Source organism: Mytilus edulis, chromosome 11 (genome assembly GCF_963676685.1).
Source record: "Mytilus edulis chromosome 11, xbMytEdul2.2, whole genome shotgun sequence".
In the NCBI taxonomy this organism is placed as follows: domain Eukaryota; kingdom Metazoa; phylum Mollusca; class Bivalvia; order Mytilida; family Mytilidae; genus Mytilus; species Mytilus edulis.
The window spans coordinates 53,023,066-53,050,556 of record NC_092354.1 but is presented as its reverse complement, the minus strand read 5'-3'; the positions used below and the strand labels follow the sequence as shown (position 1 = coordinate 53,050,556).

Below are 27,491 nucleotides of genomic sequence, written 5' to 3'. Positions count from 1 at the left end.
TATTATTAACTAAATTTTATATATGCACAAGGAGGTAATAACAAAAATGCAATATGAACAAGTAAATATAGTAGCCTTAAAAAATATATATAAAAGAAAATGTGTTAATTGAAAAAAAATTTTTTTTTACAAAAACAAACCATTGCAAAGAGCGTACGCCTGCTGGAACCCCTGCCACAACTAATAGAATGACTATACAGTCAAGTAAATGTTTACGTAGTAAAAATATCTACCTAATCAATGCCGCCTAGGTTAGCTTTTCTTTTTATACGATTATTATTATTTATTATAAGTTTGTAAAAAATTAAAAATATCAACCATATGTACTCTTCTCGATTTTGCTAATATACGATATGGACTTAATATTTACTATGAGTATTTATACATATAGTTTTTGACAATAAACACAATGCACAAAAACACTGTGCAGAATCTCGTGTGATCGCTGAGTTAAAGGTTGTAAATTTTTATCGAATTTTACAAGAATATTTTATATGGTTATTTCTATTGTCTAAACATGGAAAATATTCTAAACGTATTCAGAGATTTTAAAAGGTTGATAACATTATATGCACGTGATAACCTCTTCATAGCTTGTATCTGGTTAAGATACAGATGAATTGTTACACCTGCTATAATAAAAATCTGAGACTGCTATACTCAATAAAAGTTGAAAAGTTAAAACCCACTTTCAATATTTTAAAATTTATTCCGAAATTGCTCGAACTGACGTCTGATAGATTGTTTTGGGGAATGAATTGTTTTTTCAAAGTTGTTGAATTGTATGAAATATTTGCCATTGGACTTCTGTTAACAATTAAAATTTCTGAAATAAATGTTCTTCCGTTTTTGTTAAGGGGTCCTTATCGTAAAAATTGACATATTGTCATTTAGTGGCATGGTCCCTTGACAATACTGTAACACATCCGGTTATTTCGGTATGTTCCGTAATTCGATCAATCACGAAGTAAAAAAAAATGATTGAAAGATATCTTGATTTCTTCGCCTGCTTATTATAATTTTCCTTTTCATTCAAAGAGTACGTAGGTAAGGAATAGGTAGAGCCACACTTACATTGAAACAAGATACTAAAAGTTAAATTAATTAAAACATTATATATTAAATATTAAACAGTTTTCAGCGATCAGTGCAATGTTGTCATGGTAATCAAGCGAAATTCACGGAAAGATGAAAACATGACTTTACTATTTATATAAGTAAAACATTCTGAATGTCCAAGCTTGGACTGATACTTTTATCTATTGTAAGTTCAAAGTCTAAGATTCTAAGCTAGTGGTTTTGCCTTCTCCAATAATTTAATATTTTCTTTTGAACTTTCCCTTCTCTTTTCAAAATCATTAGATTGATAAATAAGTTCTCGTGTCATAATAAGACAACACACAATAGCAAGTCGTAATCATTTTTACGATTATGTGAATGTTTAATATGGAAACGGCATCATTGACCCCTCGGAGCTTGACTCCTATCGTCATTAAACAATTTACCCATCTATTTAAATCATTGATTTAACGACTATTTGTTTGACTAGATGTATACACTGTATATTCTAAAGCTAGCCTACGTGTGTTAACATACCTCTACACGTCTAAGTTTCGAAGATTCCTTCAAACATCGTAAATGCTATCTTCAGAGTTTTCATTTATTACCAAGTGCATGGGTTCCTTCAATTTTCCACAAAACCATATTGTAAATTCTCTAAATTTTTGTGAACGATCAAATAACACAACTGATTAAAGTCTTATAAATCAATTATTCATAACACCAAATCCAGTAGCCAAGCCTCAAGATATCACTCAGCTTGACGCTTAGATTTTATAATTTACGACATGTCAATATGCGACTTTGATGTACATAATCTAACTATGGGTGTACAAAGTTTTTTATACACCTATGTTCTAATTTAATCAGTACGGAGATCAGAAAAGCAAAAAAAAATAAAATAAAATTGCTGGGTATAAGGTTTGATTATTTTGTTTTTGTTTGTTTAATGCAAACTGCTGTTGATAAGTAAGGTTTTTACGAATTATTAATTTGCTTTCAGTAGATATTAACAAAATTCAATGTTAATTTAAGAATTGATTTTTAAACGGAATTCATTCCGACGAAATCTTTAAATTCTAGTAGCAGTAATTAAAACAAATCGATCATACATTGACATTGCAAAAAAAGTGCTTGGAATCGGAAGCAACAATGTATCTTTTTTACAAAATTATTCCCCTATTTTTATTATTTTTGTTTTTGATAACTGAAATTATAGATATAAAGATATAATGAGAGAAAGTCTAGATAAAAGCCAAAATGCATTCTTTCCAGGTCGCCGGATCTTTATGAAAAAAACAACATTGTACAAAATAATTCTCACCAGAATTCGACAGATTCTTAAACGCAGCCCGCCATTAATCTCAATAAAACAGTATTTGTATATGTCATACTGAATACTGCATGCTCATATTAATGATTTTTTATAGACTGTTTTTCGGACAGGACCACTAAGTAAATGATTGCGTGTCACCTTTTGTCGGGTTGTAACTCGAGGAAAACTGTGGTTCCACACTAATATAAATAATCCATGCACACTTTGTAAAGAGACTACATTTTATCAAGGAATTGTAATTTAAATATACAATTCCTTGATTTTATTGATGTTCACTATTAATGTCAAATATCAGAAAGGTACTACAAGACAACACGTGCAAGATTTCAACTGTCTAGGAGGTTATAAAAAACAAACAGATACCGGAAACATAGTTGCGTGGGTCAAGCAGCTGACAAGCTTTTAGTACAATGTTGAATGTCTGATAGCAAAAGTATTCTTTTAAAGAAAAATAATCGCTCGCCTTTACTTTTCAAACTTCGCTTCAAAAATTTGCAAAATTATTTTTTATTATATTAAAAGTTTCAAATCGTTCGCTCACTCGCCCCAATTTTTGGAGTCGAAAAATTCCGTAGAACAAGAAATTCAATTGTTGTGACCTATTCTATAATTTCTATAATGTGATATTATTTTTTTTTATGAAATAGATGATCGTAACAAACTCATAAATATGATTTACTTGTGGCCAAACCATTAATTACTTGTGATTAAATTAATTATTTTTGTATATATATATAGACACTTATACGAGCATGTTTGACTTACATCGTCAAGTTTCTTTATATCAATTAAAGAAATTTCATATCTCTCCTATTGTCACCAAGGCATTGTATAAATATACAATTCCTTGGTAATGTGTATAAATGAAATTCGTAAGTTTGTTTATGCCGTATGAACAGTTTTACTTCGATGATAGGGATTTGGTAACTGTCCGATCTGTAAAATGAGGAAGCGGTACATATGTACTTTAATAATTATTTTATTAACGACGGGAAATACATGCCCTTTTTGTTACATATTAACAGAACTAATATGTTTATTGACCCTAAACTAGTCTTATCATCAAACGCATCACACAGTGCGCAAAACACATCACACTGGGTGCACAACATGCGTCCTAACTGCATTTGTTTCATTTAATAGACGGGTGGTATAAAACAGTCCATTTGTAAGCAATATTAAATTATCAACACATCATATGTTTGAACAGAAGTATTTAAAATTTGAAATTTGTCTTAAAAATCGGATGTTTTTAATTATATTGAGGAGAATAATCGAAAAAATAAAACTGCTTCCTGGGCGTGGCTATGATAGCACTTGTGGTTGTTGCACCATATACTGACTCGGTGAGTAGAAATTTCAAAAACAATTTGATACAAATAATATTGAAAGTATTGTTTATTGTGTATGTGTACGTACTAACATCTGGGAACCGTATATCTAACATATATGTTCCTGGTAACATTTATCACATTTCAACAGAATGTGATATATGGTCGTTAGTTTTAATTCTCGTCTAAGAAGCATCAGATCGATTATTCGTGTCGGATTATATTTTTTAATTATATTGTTTTTAAGAATCATGTTCACGATTTTGACCGGGCTTTTTATATTTTTGGTAAATTTAATTTCAGTTCAAAGTTGAAAATTTTACCCCATCTTTTATAAACAAGAAGACTTCCGGTCAATTTTCTCCGGTCAGTTTTTAGGTGTCATACCACCAATTACTCCCTCAAATTTAGAACGTTACGTATGTGAAAGTAGGCCTACTCGGACAAAAAAAAAGTGCATTTGATGTCATTGTTCACCTAAACTAACTAACAAATTTGCAGAAATGAAAGTTTTGTTGAAAGAGAAATATATTAAGACAATTTTGAGCCAAAATTTACCTGTCTATGAGTTTGCATTAAAAATTGAGGATTAATGCGCTCCATAGTATACTAATTTAAGATTTCCAGAAAACCAGGAGTTATTTTTAGTGGTACCTCCTTTCGGAAGCTCTCTGCTTTCTTATATGATTTTGAATGTATGTTGAAAATTGGCATGCAGAAAGGTGACACCTGTACAATTCAGGATATACCTAGTTTCTATGAAGTTAAACTTAAGGTAAAATATTTAGAAAGCTGTGAAAATTGCAAAATTTGGTTGAACAGATAGGGACTTTTAATTGGTGGTATGACACCTTTTAACCCTTTTTACGTAATGTAAATAAATACATAGTATACATTGTATATTTCTTTTTATCATATTATTTTCCATAAAATTATCTTTAATAATCATTTAACAGATTTTGACCGGGTTATATGCTTTTAAATTAGTGAAATTAAGATTTAAGGTTCCAAAATGAATTGCCGAGACTAATTCCGGTCAACTTTTCGGTGAAAACGCATACCTAAATTATTTTTGATAATTTTATAATTTGATCTGATAGTCTACTGTATAAGCTTTCAAAACCCGTTTTAACTATTAATCTATCTTTAGCGGTTCCAGAGATATAGTACCAATATCCCGCGTTTACCACTTCCGTGTTTCAGGCCCTGAGGGCTCCCCTTTTTATACCTGTTACCTAGTCTTTATCTTCCTCCTCTAGCAGGAGCTTCGCTTCTAAAGCGTACTTTTTATTTGCACCCTAGCCCTTACACACGGGACACTCATAAAATCAGTTATGCAATATTGTACATGTTCGTATACGTAGTTATTATAACAGTAACATATATACAGCATGCGGACTAATTCATCACCATGTAAAAGAAGTAAACTATATATTACACAATCCAATCGTCCGTACTTCAACATTTATATCTCCATATATCAATATATATCAATCTAAACATTACTGCCCTCTTATTAGCATTTATTGTTCAACCGCTATCCTTGTTGACATAAAATCTAAAAATAAAACTTTCCAATTTATAGTCGAATATACAGTATGATTTTTTTGTCGAGCCTGCAACTTTTGTTGCAGAAAGCTCGACATAGGGACAGTGATCCGGCGGCGGCGGCGGCGGCGGCTTAAGCTAACTTCTTAAAAGCTTTATATTTTAGAAGGTGGTAGACTTGGGTGCTTCATACTTTGTTTACAGATGCGTCATGATACGAAGTTTCCGTCAGTCACAGGTCCAATGTCATTAACCTCATTTTCATGGTTTAGTGAATCAATTAATACTTGAAAAAAAGTTAGATTTTTTTTGTAATGTCAAATTCTCTCTTATTATAAGTAATTGGATAACTATATTTGGTATGTGCGTATCTTGCAAGGTCCTCATGCCCGTCAGACAGTTTTCACTTAACCTCGACCTCATTTCATGGATCAGTGACCAAGCTTAAGTTTTGGTGGTAAAGTCCATATCTCAGATACTATAAGCAATAGGACTAGTATATTCGATGTATGGAAGGACTGTAAGGTGTACGTGTCCAACTGACAGGTGTCATCTGAAGTTGACCTCATTTTCATGGTTCAGTGGTTATAGTTAAGTTATTGTATTTTCTATTTTGGTCTGTTTTTCTTATACTTTATGCGATACATGTAGGTCTACTATATTTGGTGTATGGAATGAATGTAAGGTGTATATGTCTAGCTGGCAGGTGTCATCTGACCTTGACCTTATGTTCATCGTTCATTGGTAAAAAAAAAAGTTTTTGTGTTTTGGGCTGTTTGTCTTATACTTTTTGCGATAGGTCTACTATATTTGGTGTATGGAATGATTGTAAGAAGTACATGTCTAGCTGGCAGGTGTCATCTGACCTTGACCTCATTTTCATGGTTTAGTGGTCAAAGTAAGGTTTTTGAGTTTTGGTCTTTTAAATAATAATATATGCAATAGGTCAACTATATTTGGTGTGTGGAAATATGTTATGATCTTTATCTCAATCAAGCAGGTTTTATTTGACCTTGACCTCATTTTCATGGTCCATTGCTCTGTGTTAAATTTTTTGTGTTTTGGTCTGTTTTTTTCTTAAACTATAAGCAGTTGGTCACTATATTTGTTGTATGAAAGAATTGTTAGCTGTACATGGCTGTCTGACAAAGTTCATCTGACCTTGACCTCATTTTCGTAGTCCATTGGTTAATTCTAAGTTTTCCTGTTTAATGCTAAGTTTATGTGACATTTGTGATAAGGCTTTATATTTAGGACTATCAACATTATATTAATTATTAATAAAGAAGCTTAAGGCCAGACATTTCAGCGTGTGCACTCTTGTTTTTATTCATTATGAAGGTAGCTTGCATACACCTCTTTACATAGGCGGATCCTAGGGGTCTGCCCCTCCTGTCGTGGGAACAAATGGTTGATTATATAGGGAATCACTGAAGCATGACTGGAGTCCCCGCTCTTAGGTCAGTCAGTGGGCCCCCTTATGAAAAGTTCTGGGTCCGCCACTGACTTCATTTGAACTATTACGAGGAAACCATGGTTTTGTTTGAAATTTGATTTCTTCCAATTTATACTATTGTATGCTGGTAATTTTCACTTCGAAGTTTAAAAGTCAGATTTCCGTGTTTCAACTTTGTCTGCTAAATCGACGCTATAGTTTAGCCGGGAACAGTCTATCTAATAATATAGGAACATAGTAACACGCAAGGATGAAAATGCTTTCCTTCTCAAATAAAGCCTGGTATGTTGCTTTAATAATGTCAATAGGAACATGAAAGGTTACTGTATGAATTCTTGATTTGTCTTAAATAAATTTGTTTCAACATAACTTGAATTTGTTATGCAGATTTTTTTTTATTAAAAAAAAAAAGAAACATGTGCGAGATTTTTAATGATTGTGGACTTTCAATTTCTGTTAAAAAAAAGACCACACGGGTAAAATATGAGCACCTTAATAACGTTGTATATTTAGGTTAATTTAAGGATTTCAGATCATGAGCAAAGCAAAGCAAAAAACATTTAGGTCCATATCTCTTAACAGTTTAAGCCTTTCACTTATAAAACATTTGTGTCAAATAGAAAAGGGCATAACCCTTATTCATGCATAAGTAATTTGACATATCAAATTTTCTTTTTTGTTTTATCAAATTAATAAATTTTTATATCAAATAATTATAATCTGTTATATCAAATTGATAATCTATTATATCAAATAATTATAATCTGTTATATTAAATTGATAATCTATTATATCAAAAAGTTAATCTATTATATCAAAAAGATAATCTATTATATCAAAAAGATTCCGTAAAAATAAACGAAATAGAATATTTTGTCTCTCTAACATGTCTAATATTAAAACAAAAATGTTTTTTTTTTCTTTTTTGTATTAGGTGGAAATGCCAGACGAAAAGAAAAAGAAAAAGACAAATGCAAACTTACAAGGGAAACGGAAACCAGCCCCCTTTAATGGCCCATCATGCTCATCTGGAAGGGAAAAAACACAAAAAATCCTCCTCAAAGAATGAAACCGAGCAAAACAGTACTTAAAAGTTAACAAAGGTTGTGGAAAGAAACCAACGCATCAGCAGAGGAAAATAGTTTCTAAATCAAAAAGAAATGGAAAAAAACGGAGCAGCTCAAGAAAAGATTCTGGTAGGAATATAATTATTCTTTTTTTTAATTTATATAATGATCTGATTTTTAGCTCACCTGGCCATATGGGCCAAGTCATCACTAGGCGTCCGTCGTCCGGCGTCTTTCGTCCCTCGTCCGTTAACTTTTACAAAAATCTTCTCTGATGAAACTTCTGAGCCAAAATTTAAGCAAACTTGGCCACAATCAACATTGGGGTATCTAGTTTAAAGATATGTCCAATGATCCAAACAACCAACCAAGATGACCGCCATCGCTAAAAATACAACAAATGGGTGTAAAACTTAGGTTTTGGCTTATATCTTTGAATCCAAATCATTTAGAGCAAATTTGACAAGAAACAATTGGTTTTCAGGTCTAGATCTATCTGTCCTGAAATTTTCAGACGATCAGACAAGCTGTAAATTCTTGGGTTGTTACCCCTGAATAAATAATTTTAAGGAATCTTTAGTTATTATCTTGAATATTATTATTGATAGAGATAGAACTGTAAACAGCAATAATGTTCAGCAAAGTAAGATCTACATATTAGTCAAATGACCAAAATTACTAATTGACCCCATAAGGAGTTATTGTTCTTTAAAGTCAAATTTAAAAAATTTTCGTAATCTTTTACAAAAGTCTTTTCCTGAAACAACTGAGACAAATTTAATCAAACCTTGCCAAAATCGGCATTATGGTTTATGGTTAAAACAAAATGTGTCCGATGACCCTGCTAACCAACCAACATGGCAGACATGGCTAAGAATAGAAAATAGGGGGAAATGCAGTTCTTGACTTGTATTTCTGAAATTAAAGCACAAGTTACAACGGTTGCATTATTTCATGCATCAATTGTAAATAAAAAATAAAATAAAAAATTTAAAAATATCAATGTAAGCGAAACAGTCTCCTTGGAGCATCTTGCTCTATCTTACAATCACCTTTTACTATATATATATAAGTGTTCCGAGCGACTGAAACGAAGCCATCTGGTTGAGTTTGATTCCTAAATAGATGTCCTCTACATGTATACTGTCTGCTTTAGCAGCATTGACTCAAAATGGAAATACTTCAAAGAAACTTGTCCGTAACGGAAATTCACACTTTATTTACCCCTTAAATTCTGGTTTACCTAATACATGTAATACCTTTCTACAAACAAAATTCATGTAAATTGATTCCCTACGAAATCAACAGTTGCTGTTATTCACAAAGTTACACTTGTTTTTATTTAGATTGATATTTTCGCGTTCTAACAAGACCGCAAAAAAAAAATTTGGGATCGTATAATACTATGATGTTGTCGTTTGCGTCGTCGTCGTCGTCCAAAGACACAATGGTTTGGACAATAACTTTAGTTTACGTAAAAGGATCTTTATGATTTTTTTTCAGAAGGTTCAATATCACAAAAAGGAAGCCTGTGATTAATTTTAGACATGACTGTCCCAAACGTTTAGGAATAAGAGGCCACAAGGGTCCGTAACAAGCTTTTTTCTAGTTTCAGGATAATAACTTGTGTATAAAAAAGAAGATGTGGTATGATTGCCAATGAGACAACTATCCACAAAAGACCAAAATGACACAGACATAATAATAACTATAGGTCACCGTACGGGTTCAACAATGAGCACAGCCCATACCGCACAGTCAGCTATAAAAGGCCCCTATATGACAATGTAAAACAATTCAAAGGAGAAAACTAACGCGTATGAATATTTCTATTGGTTTGAAATTGTACCACAATATTTAATACCACAAGTAGAAGGTTAGGATTCTGTTTAGGGGTTATGGGGCCAACAATTTAAGAATTAAGCGCCGAAAAGGGGCCAAAAACAAGACTTTTTCTTGTTTTCAAACAATAACTTGTATGTAAGTGTATGGATCTCTCTAAAATTGTACCACAATGTTTCATGTAACAAAGGAAATGATAGGATTGAGTTTGGGCTTAATTGCCCCAAACATGAAGGAATTAGGGGCAAAAGAAGGACAAAAAAGCATTTTTCTAGTTTCAGACAATAACTTGTGTTAAAGTGTATGGATCTCGCTGAAGTTGTACTATAAGGTTCCAGATGAAATCTTCAATTTGCACACTGACAGTAACGAGCAATAGCTATAGATTTGCAAGATTTTTGACCACATTTTTTTGTGTGTCAAAACCTATATTATGTCAAGAATTTGACCACATTTCAAATTCAGACAGTACCAAGCTTGAATATTGTGTCCATACTTGCCCAACTGTTTATGATTCGACCTTTGCGGTCGTATAAAGCTGCGCCCTGCGGAGCATCTAGTTTATATAGATAAGACAGTTGGTTTTCCGGTTTGAATGGTTTTACACTAGTAGTGGGGCCCTTTACAGCTTGCTGTCGGTGTGAGCCTAAGCCCTGTATTGAAGACCGGACCTTGACCTACAATGATTTACTTTTATAACTTGTGACGTGGATGGAGCGTTGTCTCATTGTCACTTATGCCACATCTTCTTATATTTATTAACATTTTACATTACTGTGTTATTAATGATTCGATTCATGCACAGTTTTGAACTTTTTGTCTGTTGTTTCTTACACTTTATCATCTTTGCTTGACAATGGTTATAATGTCATGCCCATTTCAATTGCACAGCGATTTCTTTTAAGATGGTACTATGACTAGAATCGTGAATAGGTTCTAATTGGACGATACAGGATTGCAATTACTTCTTATTAAAAGCTTATCCAATTTGGTGTAAAAAATCCAGAAAATCAAAATAGCATTTTACAAATTATAGAAAATATGTTTAAAAATCTTCACCCCAAGGTCATTAAAATTTACTTTTTTTATTAAGTCGATGTTTTAAGCAGCATTTTAATATCACCATACGGCCTTCAACAATGAGCAAACCCCTATACCCAATAGTCGATCAGCTAAACAAGGCCACGAAATGACAAATGTAAATCAATTCTAACAAGAAAACCATGATAAAAAAATCAACGAAAACAAAACAAAAATATGTATTGCATCAACAAACGACAATCTCTGAATTGCAGGCTTCTGACTTGGGAAAGGCACATACATACAGAATGTGGCGGGGTTAAAAAGTCAAATAAAAAAATTAAGAACTCCAAGGAAAATTCAATCGGAAAGTCCCTATAATCACATGGCAAAATCAAATGACAAAACACATTAAACGACTGTCATATTTCTGACCTGGTACAGGCATTTCAAGTGTAGAAAATGGTGTATTGAACTTGGTTTTATAGCGCTCAATCTCTCACTTCAACATGTTAGCGGGATCCAAAACCTCTCTTAACCTGGGAAAGTGACATAACAGTACAACATACATTTGTAAGAACGAACTATAAATTTGGTTGAAAAAGGCTTAACTCATCAGGTGGATAAATAGAAATACATAAAACAAAAACACACAGTGGACGTGGCCGGGTACTTGTATATCCAAACAACAAAAAAGACACTATCCATTTTTGCTGCATGACCATGTATATGGTTTTGATTGTTATGCAACACTGACATATCTAGTAACAGGAACTGCTACGTACCCTATGAGAATTGCATTATAGGAATAATTGTTCTTTTGTATCATTCTTGACCAACGGCAGCACTTGCACTCTCTGAAGTGTTGGGGTTTTAAAAATGGTTTTGCCCACTAGTAGAACATACATGCTTGGAAGCAGGAACCAGAAGGATTCGTTGGTATTCAAACATTTGCGTATGAAAGTAACGTACAGGAACTTCAATTAGTTGAGTAAGAACTTTCAAATTGTCACTCATTGTTGTCTTATAATGTTTTTGGGGCTCAGACTTGATGCACAATCACCACATGGCAATCGTTTATTATTTTTTCTACATTCACACATGCATATGCTCATTAAAGGCCCTTAATTTTAATTGAATAGTGCAAGTTACAACTGGGACCAATATTATAATTACCCCACTGATACAAAATTCTATCTTAAACGGCCAAGAGTAAAGAGGAGGGGACTTGATCATATTCCTTAGCCAGATTATATAACTTAAAATAAATTTATTTTGTTTTTATGAATATTGGTGTATTATTTAGTTAAGTTCATGCTATTGATACATCTTTATGTTTTAGACAGAGATCAATATTATGCGGTACTTTACTTTTTTTCAGATGAAACAAAGACAACAAAGAAACAGAAACAAAGTACATTCTTATGTGAACCAATGATACTATTACCAGAGAACTGCAAGAAGAGACAAACTAAGAAATTTCTCAGGACTAATTTTGGTTTTTGAATTTATTATGTTTTGTTGATATTGTATTGCAATGCATTTATCTGTTGTAGAATTATTATTTGTGTTCAATTAATTGATCATATTTCATCTTGAAGGGACTTTACATAGTCTCATTACTACTGTTATTACCGGAGAAATGAAAGGCTTTGTTTAACGATGTGCCAAAACCAGCTAATAGTAGTGGACTGTTAAGCATTGTAGTTAGTGGTTGTAGTGCATACATGTAAGGTAACAATTTGTACCTATTTTGTAAAATCACATTCTCCTACTTTTGAACCCTCTATGTTAAAAAAGTCAAACAAATATGTAAACCTCAAATCTATGGCCAGCCGCAAATCTGTTTTCTATATTGTAATGTGTCCTAGACGTCATAAATCTATGTCCTGTCCTTTTTATAGAAATTTGATATGCACTGTTGGTGTCAGAATGAGCAAAAAGTCATGTAGGATAAGAATAGATATGTTCGAAAAGTGTCTTTAACCAAATATTAGTCTGGGAGTAGGTGAAAGGAATCAGGGACGCATGTTCACCCCTTCTACTGTACATTGGGCCTTTCAGTTTACCGCACATTAAAAAGTGCAAATAACTAATTCTTCATATTTCCCCCTCCTTATTGTCTCCCCTTATTAATAATTAATAGTTACATGTATTTGGTGTTTTGCATTATTATTTTATGTAATATGTATGTGCTAGTTTTTTAAAATTTAGTGAATTTACTTCAGCGTTCAAGTCTAACATGAGTTCTAAATGTTAAAATGTACTTCATTTTTTCTAAATTTCTTAAAAGGTTTAGATTTTTTTTTTAAATGTAGAGGAATAAAATTTACTGCGGAAAAAAAAAAACAACGAAATAAAAAAATATTCCAAGAAATGATGGAGCCTTTATAGGAAACGAAATGACAATTTTTCACATGACTATAAATGCACTTGGAAGAAATTTCTTCCAACCATTACCACTGACAATAATTTAGTACACTGAGCCAAAAAAATGATTGTTTTTCTTAGGGGTGTAAATGAACTTGGAAGAAATTTCTTCCAAGTAGTGGTGGAGACTTTACACAGAATGGAATATTTTTTTCTTTCTGCTGTAAAAGTTCTTGGAAGAAATTTCTTCCAAGATTGAGTCTTGAAATGGAGTGACTTATTTGTGTTATAATATAAATAGCAAATATAAATATGTTTCTTTTTTCAATATATAAAAATTATGTTGAATAAATAATACTGTATTGGCAATTTTATTTTTGGCTTAATTCAATTGAAACTTCTGAAGTGGAAAGATTATTTTTTTTGAGTCTCTAAAAATATTTCGTACTTTTGTGAAAGTAACTGGAAGAAATTTCTTCCAAGAAGGAACATTAAATAAGTGAACTATCTGTGTTGAACAAATGGACAATAATTTGTAAATATATTACATGTTTTTATATTTGTTTGAACAAGTTTTGGATGATTTCATATTACTTGGAAGAAATTTCTTCCAACTTGAAAGGGGATACAAAATGAAGTGAAAAAGTTGAGTTTATAAACTAAAATTGTATGATACTTTATTGGAAATGAAATAAATTTTCTAATTTGTTGGAAGAAATTTCTTCCAAGGAGACGGGAAATTTATATGAACAAAATTTAGTGAACAAATTATGGCTTCCATTTTATTAATTTATAGGTTACTGTTCCTTCATTTCATTGTAATTTGAATGTTTTGTAAAATATGAATAGTAAAATAATATATATATCCAATAAAATTGTCATATAAATGATGTTCTTTCTCCACGTGTTCCCTTTGCCAGAGAAGAAATTTCTTCTTACACTATTTGTTTACAAAAAAATACCCATCAAAAGCAGAATATTAGCATATGAAATTGCAGAATTAGGTATTTTTACAATAACAGCAAATTCCGACCTCTAAAAAGGACATTCTTGGATTTTCCTTTTTTATTTTGGACTCTCTTATAGTTAATTATAGTAACTTCATGCCATACAATTATGTAGTTAAGTAAATAATAGACAAACTTAGTGTGCGAATTTTTAGTTATATTTACCTGAATAACATCACAAGTTCCAACAAAATACTTACTATATCTTAATGTAACATTATATATCTAGCTATTTACAAATATTGCACAATCTCCTGATCATGTGTATATATATACATGTATGTCGTTACTACTAGTTGCATCATATATTCTTCTAGAGTTGTCTTTCTTGTATTTATTGAAGTATTTAAAGCTCGATGTTTATAAATAACTATTTCAATATATCAATACAGTGGTTTGAATTAATTATTCATACGTAACCCAGGAACACATATACTTTTTTAAACCTGAACATATGACAATGTATGAAGGAAATATTTATATGCTACGTACGTATGTGCTATACAAAGGAAAGGGGGGGGGGGGGGTTCCGGGGGTTTTAACCCCCCTTTTTTGGTCGATCAATGCATTTGAATGGGGACATATAGCTGGAATCCCTCCCCCTTTATCCTGGGTTGGGAACCCCCCTTTTTAAAATGGCTGTATCCGCCCCTGTAAAGGTTACGAGATTTACGTTTAATAAAGCCACATAGACGAAAAGTCTGTCGATCTTGTACGCACAGGGTCCGTTTTAAAATCATTTGTATGAAAAGTTTAATTTTTAAAATTTTGTAAACAGTTTCATAAGTAATAGTAAACTAGTTGAGCATTACAATAGAAACTGGAGTTTGACGAGTCAATTGTTTGTTATTTTTGGAAAGGAATGAAAGACGACAAGGAAACTTTGTACAACAGCTGCATCTTTTTTATGTATGTGTAATACTTACAGGAAATAGCAATAATATTGTGTGATTTATTAGGCAGTCACAGAAAAAGTATAGATTTAAAAGTCGCACACACAACCGCCCAGTGTCAAATAAAAAAAAATCAATACAACTACAATATTTGTCTTAGCGTAATACTGAAAAGTAAAGACTGGTAACCATACACTATACTGAAATATGTGGAGCTCTGAATGGGTAACCAGATCCTGCTCCGTGATAAGCACCTTGACTTATGCATTTCCTTAAATGATTTATAGGTAATGTTGATAATTCAATTATGAATTCGAGGATCAACTATGCCTTTAACATTGTAAATCGTAGCATGTTTAAATCGATGAAAAGTAAAATCACAAAATTACTGAAATCCGAGGAAAATTCGATCGGACAGTCCCTACTCAAATGGCAAACTCAAATGACAAAACACATCAAACGAATGGACAACAACGTAAAAAGTATAGTCATGTCGAATACAAAAAAAATTAGAGGTTTTCATTAACTTTTCAAAGCTTTGCAAAGTAATGGAACGTAGCCATGTTTGTGATGGATACAAATATTTCAAAAAATATCAATCATTCCATGTAAAATTTTCGAGTATTTGACCTCTACGCAAGCTCCGGAATATCATATAAAAAAGAAGATGTGGTATGATTGCCAATGAGACAACCGTCCACAAGAGACCAAAATGACACAGACATTAACAACTAAAGGTCATCATGCTTACTTTGAGATATCAATCCCATTAAATGTGTATGAAACAATGTATGATCTATAATTACAGATACGTTGACTATAGACCTGTATCTTATCAATTTTCAATTTCATTTCACCTGCTGTTGACCTGAAATAACTTTTCGTCTTTCTGTGTAGATGGGACTGTTATCAACCTTATTCTAATAAGGTTAAACAGCAAGCGTCTCACTAAATATGTTGGTTTTTCGATGTTTCGTTTTATACTGTATCATTGCGGTCGGTGAGTATATAAATTGTTATTTTATTTTCACATCGCTGTACACAAGACAAAAAGTCACACAGGTTGTTTTTTGGTGTTTTTTTGTTGGGGGTTGACTTCATCTACAGGTGTTTAAATTCACGTTATAGTGCCTAACAAGATTGTGTGAGGTAGACGAAATTGACTTTAAAACGATCGTATTGACTTTTGATGTGCAGAAATAGGCAGATCGGATATATTTTGACTTTATTAACTTACTTCTTAAGTTTGGGATTAATTGTAATGAACATATTCCAATGAGACTGAAAAATGTTTTTTTTTTATTATGATAAATAATAATTTTACCTGCCGTATTCGTGCGTAAAATATATTTCGGCATTTCTCTTACGAAAATGACTTGTTCAATGGAACAAAACGTATTATTTGTAAACTTTCTCTTTAATCTTCACAATAGGCTTTTAAAAAATAACCTTTCAACTGTATATTCCGAAAATTTGGTGAAAATAGAATAATTGGCAATTCTTACCTTTCATACCTTAACTTTCATTGATAAAACATAATTTGACTCGTCCAGTGTCCAGTCTGAAGGTCATTTTAGTTCCCGTAAATATTCATGCACGTTTTAATTAATCAATAGTCATGTATGAAAAGCATAAACAAGTTTGAAGGTAAACTAATAACAATTTAATCCAATCAAATTGCCTACGATTTAATAACAATGACCGGTCCACATCATAAAAATGTATAGGGGTAAACTAGGTAGGGAGAAAATGTCAGATATTTTCAGTTCATTATTTTGCAATAACGAATAAAAAATTGTGGACCAATAGATTTGTTATAATTTCATAAACATGTCATTATGTATTGGTATAGTTTTTGGATCTTTCATTAGCGTATTTAAGGCTGTAGAAAGTTTTGCCTTCAAAAGTCAACATAATCATTGACTTTATACAGAAAATTCGCCTTTTTAAACATTGAATGTTTCTCAACTAATACTCGACAACAAAGCAAAATCATTTCTTAAAACACTGCAAAAAAAATAATTCTGATTGATGCAGTGGTATTGTCATAAATTGCACTGGAGTGAACAGTGGTACAGCAAACGTCGAATTCCCTCACACAATGTTATCACACACTATAGTTGGTCTCAGGTAGATAGTTGTTCTATTGGCACATTGGCAATACTACCACATTTCCTAATTTTTATATATAACATGGAATATATTAAGCTTCCTCATTTAAAACTTAACTATAAGATCAATACATGAAAATAAAAAAAAGTATGATGATCTTTATGGAGTTTATTGAGAATAATGGCCAAAATAAAATAAAAAATAGAAACAGGGGTCAACCAATTTAAAATTAGAGAATAATCTTTGGTTAAAATATAAAGAATTAAGAATAATTGGCAAACAATTTATAAATTGAGAAAAATGGATTAGAAAATTAAAGATTATAGAATTGAAGGACTACTCAAACAAAATCCAAATGATTGAGTGTTTGTATTATAAACTGTAACAGTTCAATTGAAATGATTGATTGGGTATAATTACTCGCTTAACGTACAGTGACAAATATGTAAGTATACATTATGCAAGGATTTTGTTTTGTATTTCTGTGGGTTTTTTAAAAACAATAGAAGTTAACATTGCATTTTTTTTTTTGTTCGTACAAACTTGAAATTTTCATAATTTATTGGGAAGTGAGAAAAAATAACGTACAGTTGTAGTGAATGAGTTCTTATTATTTTTAATATTAATATTCGTACCAATATACTACAAAATAACAAAGAATGCAAAATCGAATGTCCATATCTAAAAGAATTGTACCATAAAGTTACCTTTTATACATAATTTCATTTCAGCTTTAAGCAGTTGTCCACAGATGAACTTTATGTGTTCATGCCCAACCTGGCAAAATGGTTGCTATGTGTGTCCTTCTCCGTGTTCAGGTTAGTTTATCACTATCATTCTTGTGTATCTTTCACATATCAATGAACGTAATACTTTTATTACAAAGACATTTTTACATTCGGGACATAGAAATCATTTATTTAATCCAGTTTATACTTTATAAAAAGTGGTTTTCCACGTCAAGCTTTTTAAGTTAAAGATATTGCACAATTTTCATGTCGTTGATGCTATTTTATAACTTTATTGTTGCTGTGTGATATTTTCCAAGATTTATACTCACCGATATAAGAGTGCTACACGGTTTTTTTTTAACTTACATTGAGACTCAGTATATATTTATACTATATTGTTTTCAATAGGTTCTAATTACTTGTGTATTGTTGATTAAATTTCGCTCCTGCTATTCCACCTACTAAAACTTAAAATTTCATTTCGACAAAAATGTAACTGAATTCAATGTAACATGCTTGATATTTATGCTCTTAATTTTTATGCCCCACCTACGATAGTAGAGGGGCATTATGTTTTCTGGTCTGTGCGTCCGTTCGTCCGTCCGTCTGTGCGTTTGTTCGTCCGTCCGTCCGTTCGTCCGTCCGTTCGTTCGTTCGTCCGTCTGTCCCGCTTCAGGTTAAAGTTTTTGGTCGAGGTAGTTTTTGATGAAGTTGAAGTCCAATGGACTTCAAACTTGGTACACATGTTCCCTATGATATCATCTTTCTAATTTTAATGCCAAATTAGAGATTTTACCCCAATTTCACGGTCCACTGAACATAGAAAATGATAGTGCGAGTGGGGCATTTGTGTACTGAGGACACATTCTTGTTTTTTAATATGCTCCTATTTTATTTTTATAGAGATGGTTTTACGCCGCACATGATAAGTTGCACATTATTCTAATGAAATGTTCTTCTACTAATGAATTTGTAATTCATGCATGTATATTTAATGTTTATTTATTTTGAAAAAAAGAAGATCAGTTACTATAGTATTTGATTATTTGACACTGACATTATGAACTTTAAATCCAGATTTAATGTAAGCTTATTTCGATCAACCTAATACAGAACAATATTTCAGGTAGCGGTTTTGTCCCTGGTCGTTTTCCTGGCAATTTGAACTCACTAAATCCTACACAATCCCCTCAGTTGGGACCTAAACAATCATCTGGAACACAGACCCCAAGTGCTACACAGCAGTCAGGTATTCAAAAAGTAATGAATGTTTTATGAATGCAACATTCAAACATCTTAACAAATTGAGTAACTTGTAGTGTTATAGTAATTATTCATATACTGATAAACTAATCGAAAATATATTTATATTTAAATTTAGAGAAGTTGTCAAATGTGAATTTCGAGCAAGAACATTTTTCAGGTGGACAGCAACAGTCGAATAGTTTTGGTAGTTTCGTCCCAGGTGGTTTTGTTGGAAATATGAAAAATAAGAACCCTCCTCAATCCCCTCAGTCTGGAGCTATACAATCATCTGGAACACAGTCCCAAAGTGCTACACAGCAGCCTGGGACGCAATCCCCAAGTGCTACACAGCAGCCTGGGACGCAATCCCCAAGTGCTACACAGCAGCCTGGAACACAGTCCCCAGGTGCTACACAGCAGCCTGGAACACAGTCCCCAGGTGCTACACAGCAAGCAGTAAAACCCAATACATCAGGTTCCAAAACCAGTTCGCCGCAGTCATCTTCTTCAGGAGATCGTATGTTTTTTTATAATTTATTATGACATAAAATAATAATTGCCATTTATATTATCCAGTATACATGTTCTAATGAATCGAAAGTCTTAAAAATGCACCAAAGAAATGTTTTGAAGAAGAAAAAATCCAAACTAACAGCAATACTAGTATTAATATTTTTAGAAATGTTATTTACCATAGAGTTACACATTAGTACTAACAGACTTTAAAACAAAAAAAAATTGAAATATACCTCAATAGTTTGATAATAAGAGGAGTTAACTCAATAAAGAGTCCCTATACGAATACGAATGTTCACCATTGCATTGTGAATACGTTTTAATTAATTCTGCATGTTTCTTCCACAGTATGTAATCCAGCTCCTGTCAACTGTATGACCGGAATAACAATTGATTCCCAGGGATGTCCTGTGTGCAATCCCAACGGAAATGGTCAAAACGCTCGTAAGTTGAAAATTTTTAATTTTCAAAGAAACGTTGGATATACGTCAATGAAACAAAAACTTAATCACACAACAAACAAAACAAACTCAAACAAACATGTTAGCACGAAGTTTTTCCGAACTCCGAGGAAAATACAAAATGGAAAGTTCATGATCAAATGGCAGAATAAAAAGCTGAAACACATTTAACGAAAGGATAACAAGTGTCATATTCCTGACATGGTATTTTATATGACAAGGTCTTAATCGCCTCTATTATAGAAACTAGTTTTCAATACAATACAATACAATACAATATGCTTTATTTCAAAAACACTCAGTCACATAGACATGTGAAACAAGAGGTAAATTACAAAATACAATCACATACAAATAAAGAAATTAATAAAACAACTTAGAAATGAAATATATAGAAAATTACTTCAGGGAGTCCACTGTAGATGCGTATTTTCATCCCTCGACTTCACATGTGTGACTTGATATAGCATGATATTTACTGATTGGTGAAGTCCTTTATTGTCTGTAGAGTAATTGTCAAAATGATATAGATTCCACGACTACATCAAGTGTGTTACGATATTTCTCCACTTGAGATAGTTACATTTTGATATTTTAAGCGCGAGGTTTGTCGAGCTTTTTAAATAATTAAAATCTAACCTTTGAGATTAGCGTAATGGCGAAATATCGTTAAACACGAGTTATACTTTTAAAAGTGATGGATTCTGTTTCTCTAAATAAATTTTTGAAGATATTTGAACGAGGTCTTTCATTTCTTTTCAAATATTTGCAGACATTTGAGTTCGTTGTATATTTTCTCTTTTACTTATTCTGAAATGGATATCCAATTAATAGTATGTGTTTTGTTACTTTAAGGCTAACAATGTTTCTGTTTTAATTAAAAGCTTATACAGGAACTGGTCAAGGTGGAACTAACTGTCCCAAGCTTGATATGTCCATATGTCCAAATAATATGTGTGTGGATCCAACCAGTGGCTGTCCAACATGTGACTGTAATAAAGGTAAACATCAAGTCAAATACTAGTTGTTTGTGTATAGTCTTTTGTGCTTTCAAAAATGATTGATGATTCCAGTTTGAGTGTATTGGTCGCATGGCATCTATAATTTATCATTTTCATCATAATTGCTGATTATTCTAATACACTGTATTTGCTGTATTGTAAAATTAAAAACCCATTTGTGTTAACTTCCTTCGTGTCAAAGGTAAACCAACATCTTAAGCACTACATCTAAGTTTTCATCTCTTCTTTTTTTGTAGCTAAGGTCCCATCAACACAGGCTCCAACTACTACGACAAAGGCTCCAACTACTACAACAAAAGCTCCAACTACTACCTCACAGATTCCAACTACTACAACAAAAGCTCCAACTACTACCTCACAGATTCCAACTACTACAACAAGAGCTCCAACTACTACCTCACAGATTCCAACTACTACAACAAGAGCTCCAACTACTACCTCACAGATTCCAACTACTACAACACAAGCTCCAACTACTACAACACAAGTTCCAACTACAACAACACAAGCTCTGACTACAACAATACAAGCTTCAACTACTACAACACAAGTTCCGACTACTACAACACAAGCTCCGACTACTACAGTACAAGCTCCAACTACTACAACACAAGCTCCGACTACTACAACACAAGCTCCAACTACTACAACACGAGCTCCAACTACTACAACACAAGCTCCAACTACTACAACACGAGCTCCAACTACTACAACACAAGCTCCGACTACTACAACACAAGCTCCAACTACTACAACAGAAGGTTCAACTACTACAACACAAGCTCCGACTACAACAACTCAAGCTCCAACTACTACAACACAAGCTCAGACTACTACAACACAAGCTCCAACTACTACAACACAAGCTCCAACCACTACAACAAAGGCTCCAACTACTACAACAAAGGCTCCAACTACTACAACAAAGGCTCCAACTACTACAACAAAGGCTCCAACTACTACGACAAAAGCACCAACTACTACAACACAAGCTCCAACTACTACAACAAAAGCTTCAACTACTACAACACAAGCTCCGACTACAACAACACAAGCTCCAACTACTACAACACAAGCTCCAACTACTACAACACAAGTTCCAACTACTACAACAACGGCTCCAACTACTACGACAAAAGCACCAACTACAATCACACAAGCTCCAACTACTACAACTACACAAGCTCCAACTACAACCACACAGATTACAACAGCAAAGACAATAGTATCAACTCCTAGTACTGTAGTACCGACTCAAAAGAAAACTACAATTATGCAAAAGAAAGTCACCACCTTTAAGCCAATAACAAAAGGGGCATCCTTACCTTCGTCTACTACTACAATCACTACACAAAATGTTACATTCACTACACCATTAAGTGTCGAAACAACAACAGAAAATGCAACAACAAGTTCAATGACTGCAACTACTATAACAGCAACAACACCAACTACAATAGTGACAACTACAACAGCTCTAGGTGGTAAGATTACAGTATGAAATACTGTGGATTTATTTATCATCGTTGGTACCAATTTTCGTGAATGAAGGAAAACTTTGACATCTAATTTCGTGATTTTGTCGACGTCATTATACAAGTTTTTAGAAATTTGTCATTCGTTGAACATTTAATTTTGTGGTTCACCTGTACCCACAAAATCCACTAAAATTGGTGTCCAACGAATAATAATGAGTCCACAGTACTACTATTAACAACACAAGATTTTGATCACTTCTAGCTGGTATATGCTAAAACACTATCGATTGTAATCTTGCAAAGACTCTTTTTAACACCAGGCTATATAAAAAAAACGCTCCCCCCTTTTCGTGGGAAAAAATGATTATATAGGGAATCATTGAAGCATGACTGGAGCGCCCCCCCCCCCCCCCCCCCCCTTTAGGTCTGTCAGCGGGCCCCCACTTTGGAAAAGTCTGGATCCGCCACTGATGGATTAAAATTGTGTACTCCAAACGTCCGTTTCGTATACGAAACATTCATCAGCGACGCTCGAATTAGAATTTAAAAAAAGGCCAAAATAATGTTCGAATTTATCATATTTCAATGGAAGGAAGTAATAAGTATTTCAAAATCAAATGTTTTGTCGAACATTAACTAATAATCAAGACCATATCCAAGACAAGATAGTAAGACGTTAATTTTCTTGCTTTTTATTTTTATTTTAGGCTGTCCACCATACCCAGCTGATTGTCCTAACGAGTGTAGTACATATGATTTTAATTTCTGTTTGGTTTGTGATTATTCTACTTGTACTGGTAAGTCATTCTCATAGGTTTAAGTTGAAAGGTGTATTATCTGGTACATTCTTCACATCTGAAACAACTGTCTTAAAAATTGTAAGCCAATCAAACGAAATAAAGTTTCCAAAAGCTGTCATATTTAATATATTTCAAGTTTGACATATACACTTTATTACCATGCGGTGACTCATAGCTGTTAATGTCTTTGTCATTTGGTCATCTCATTGGCAATCATACCATATGTTTTTATTTGTATATCCATTTCGGGATAGTAAGTGTTTGTTCAGTGTTCCCGTTCGTCAGTCTGTCCCGCTTCAGGTTTAAAATGTTGGTTAAAGTTTTTGGTCAAGGTATTCTTATGATGAAATTGAAGTTGAATCAACTTGAAACTTAGTACACATGTTCCCTAATATATAATTTTTCTAAGTGTTATGCCGAATTAGATTTTTGTTCTCAATTTCACGATCCACTGAACATAGAAAATGATAGTGCAAGTATGTCTTGTTATATGATATTTTACTATATGATATTTTAATTTATCCATTCCGGTGAAAAAGTTACTTAGCCTTTATAAGCTATAAACAAAGTCTTGCATTCGAAAATAAAAAAGTTTACATTTGGGAACATGTCAAACTGTTGAACCTGGTCATATTAAATTGGGTTTCCACGTCACTTCCTTTGCGAAATGTTAATGCTGCCGAATCTTAGTTATAACTTTAAAAATAAAATTGAAAAAAAAATCTACATTTATTGCGTCTAAATCTCTTTTCTTGCTCTAAACCAAATGTATAAAAGCTAAGGATGTACAAGTACTGAAACAAATGAGGAGCCCTATGACAAAAAAAGACCTAAAATAATGATCAATTCCATCTTAGGGAGCTACCATTTGATTTTTATGGGGGGCTAGGATGAAATTTGAAAAAAATAGGCAGGACAGGAGTTTTGAGTAAAAAAAAAAAAGGCAGGATGAGACACTTACAAAAAAAAGTCAGGACGACAATTTAGGTAAAAAAAGTCAGGATAAACTAAAAAAAAAGAAGACAGGACCGAACAGAGTGAAAAATAAAAAGGCAGGACAGAGATTACAGTTAAAAAAAATGCAGGACAAAATTTTGCATCCTAACCCCCCATAAAAATCAAATGGTAGCTCCCTTAGGTCAACTTTGCCCGAGGGAGTCATTCGTCATCCAATTTATCCATATTTTGGTCGGAAGTGCTGGAAATCATTTCAAATCGAAAAACATATCATTTGTAATCAATTCATATATAAAGGCGTCACATGACTGTAATGAGATGTATACAGAACGAATTACACGCATTCACTCATCCATATATTCGCTAGCCAAGGGTCACGATCCACTCCCCTCCTCGCAAGTGGATTGTAACCCTTGGCTAGTGGAGAGGAGGGGAGTGGATCGTAACCCTAAGCTAGCAAAGATGACTCAGTTCGTTAGTTCCCAGAGCTATACGACCAACACGTCCTAATATGATCTGTTTATTTCAGCAACAGCTCCGGAAGCTACAAGGCCGACATGACCTAATATGTTTTGTATACTATTTTTTGTAACACCACCTCCTAGAGCTACAGGACACAACCTGTCCTATATGTTTTGTATGTTTGTGCAACACCACCTCCTAGAGCTACAGGGTCGAAATGTTCTTATATGTTTTGTACATATCAGCGACACCAGCTCAGAGGGCTACAGGGCCGACATGTTCTAATATGTTTTGTATACTATTTTTTCAGTTACACCACCTCCTAGAGCTACCGGACCGACATGTCCTAATATGTTTTGTATATTACCCTGTGGTGGACATTATAAGAAAGATGCAAATGGATGCGATCGATGTGAATGCGCTAGTTAAAATATTATTGAAAATAAAATTTTATTCCCAAAGACATTTTTTATTGCGATGAGGATGCCATGTGGTGAGCAGGATTTGCTACCCTTCTGGAGCAAAGATCCCCCAGTTTTTAATGGAACTCGTGTTGCTCATTGTTTGGTTTCCCACACAACTAATTATGCAACATCTGCAAATAGTACAGTAATATAATTTCTTTTGCTGACCCTGAAAATATCTTCATTTTTTCTGTTCTCAGGTAAAAGCACGGGAAATTACAACGCCATACTTACACCGTGATACTTGCATATGCTTTTTTTTAATTCCCAAGAGGTTTAGCTACAAAGTAACTTGATCAGCACCTCAAAAGAAACATTTGTACCATGTTTGATTTCAATCCATTCAGTTATTCTCTAAAAGTATCCATTTGTATGTATTGTCCTTATAGATTTCTTATATTAAACTAAGTCCGCCGCTGCTGGCCATCTTGGATGAGAGTCGCATCAAATTCCATTATTATATTGACAACAATGTGTGAACAATACAAACAGACATAATTAGTAAAAATGACAAAAATAGGGATACAGCAGTCAACATTGTGTTATAATCTTAATCACTATAAAAACAAGACAAATATATGTAACAAAGAAGTACAAAATGGTATATAAACGAAGCATATAAGCAAAAATTAAAAACAAGAATACACACATTTAGTATTATTTGCCATAGTACAATAACACAATGAAGGGGTGTATAAGTACAGAGCCACGTCATATATGTACCAAAGAAACATACAAAGACATATAGACAAAGCACATTAGCAAAAATGAAAAACAAGAATACGATAATTATCATAGACCACTAACATAATGACGGAATATACACAAACCAGACTTAAACAGTAAAAGTAATATTAAAAAAGGCAAATAAAAAAAGATGATAAACAATGTCAGTACCCAGAATCTAAATTTCAAGACAATCTTGTATTATTTGTGAAGTTGACACGGAAAATTTATCATTAAGGTGTTAGTACCTTTTGATGAACTGTTTTTTGTAGAAAATGACGAGAGGTTCTTTGACATATTACCCCTGACCCATCAACTTTCTGCTCAGACACTGGTGACATTTTACAAAGTCTGATTAGGAGCCGCAAGCTCTCGTTTACCAAATAAGTTGTGAAATGTATACTCTATATGCAGGTGAAGTTGGTATATTGCTACTGAGGTGGGGGGAATTTATAATTTTAAATGTAAAATCGTCTCGTTTGTCATAGATACTGGTACTGAAATTTCAAATTCGACATAAGGTCTAAAAATAAGGCGGAGAAAGCCGTGTCTGTTTTTTCTTTAATTTTAAATACCGGTTAGCCCAGTTCTACAAGTGAACAAATATAAATGTTTAGGTGATTATACATGTACCTCGGAAGAATATATATAACTATTTATATTTAGTAAATTACAATATCCTTGTCCTAATATACTATGATTCAAATTAACTAACATTTATCCATCAATTGCTATCCATAATAATATGTATCCGCATGCGTAATATACGTATCCGAGTTGATATATTAATTCTAAATAAAAACAAAATGAAGCAAGATCAATTTTATTAAAAACGTTTTCCTGTTAGAAACTAAGTATCGTGCCCTACATCACAACCGATCCCTATTACAAGACCTACCTAATGTTTTAATTGATAATGTATTCTTGTCCTAAACATGCGTGAAGTATTTGCCACTGGACGTAATATAAATAGACATGAATCCCAATGCTTGGTAACGAAGCAATTTCAAATGTTAGGTAGAAATAATCTATGTTCGATAGTTGAAATTGAAATAGATGCTAGGTAAAAATATAATAAATGTTTGATAAAAAGATGATTTTACTAAGAAAAAACAAATTTATACATAAAAATATCATTAGCAGTAATTGCACGCATATTAGTTTACTAAAAGGTAATATTGATTTATTCTGAGTTGGATTTCTCGTTACTATTGACATATTCAAATGTTCCTCGTTCACATCCAGATCATGTAGTAGTGATTTCAAACTTAACAGTGGAGAAGAATTTAACTGAAGGGAGGGGACAAACGTGCAAAATTGAAAAGCCAATAAAAACTAAATCTTGTCTGTAGTCTCATAGTTGAGAAAAAGGTTAGTGTCCTTCATCATTTATTTTTCAAAATTTAGAGACACCCTTTCTTCCAGTCAAATTGTTCCTCTCGGCTGCTTCTAAATAGGAAAATTTTACCAGGCTTATACTTTCCGCTTCGTGAATTCATAATGCAATGTGTATGATAGCTACTATCGAACTAACCGGACATCATACCTGGACATCTATACTCTACTATCAGAGCTAACTGAACATGAC

The 27,491-nt window shown here is 32.8% G+C and overlaps 1 protein-coding gene across 1 annotated transcript; it reads left to right on the top strand.

The window, feature by feature from the left end:
• Positions 1-19,215: 19,215 nt before the first annotated feature.
• Positions 19,216-25,174, top strand: LOC139495805 (uncharacterized). The gene is made up of 6 exons (XM_071284180.1): positions 19,216-19,534; positions 19,882-19,977; positions 20,879-20,995; positions 21,253-22,500; positions 23,202-23,291; positions 25,024-25,174. The coding sequence occupies exons 1-6, from the start codon at positions 19,255-19,257 to the stop codon at positions 25,140-25,142; spliced, it is 1,950 nt and encodes a 649-aa protein (XP_071140281.1). The 5' UTR covers positions 19,216-19,254; the 3' UTR covers positions 25,143-25,174.
• Positions 25,175-27,491: the final 2,317 nt, after the last annotated feature.

Excerpts from the sequence above, each read along its gene's own strand:
- LOC139495805 (XM_071284180.1), top strand. The coding sequence starts at position 19,255 with ATGAAAAATAAGAACCCTCCTCAATCCCCTCAGTCTGGAGCTATACAA. Across the intron at positions 19,978-20,878 it reads CGGAAATGGTCAAAACGCTC|CTTATACAGGAACTGGTCAA; the intron begins GTAAGTTGAAAA and ends TTTAATTAAAAG. Across the intron at positions 23,292-25,023 it reads TGATTATTCTACTTGTACTG|TTACACCACCTCCTAGAGCT; the intron begins GTAAGTCATTCT and ends CTATTTTTTCAG.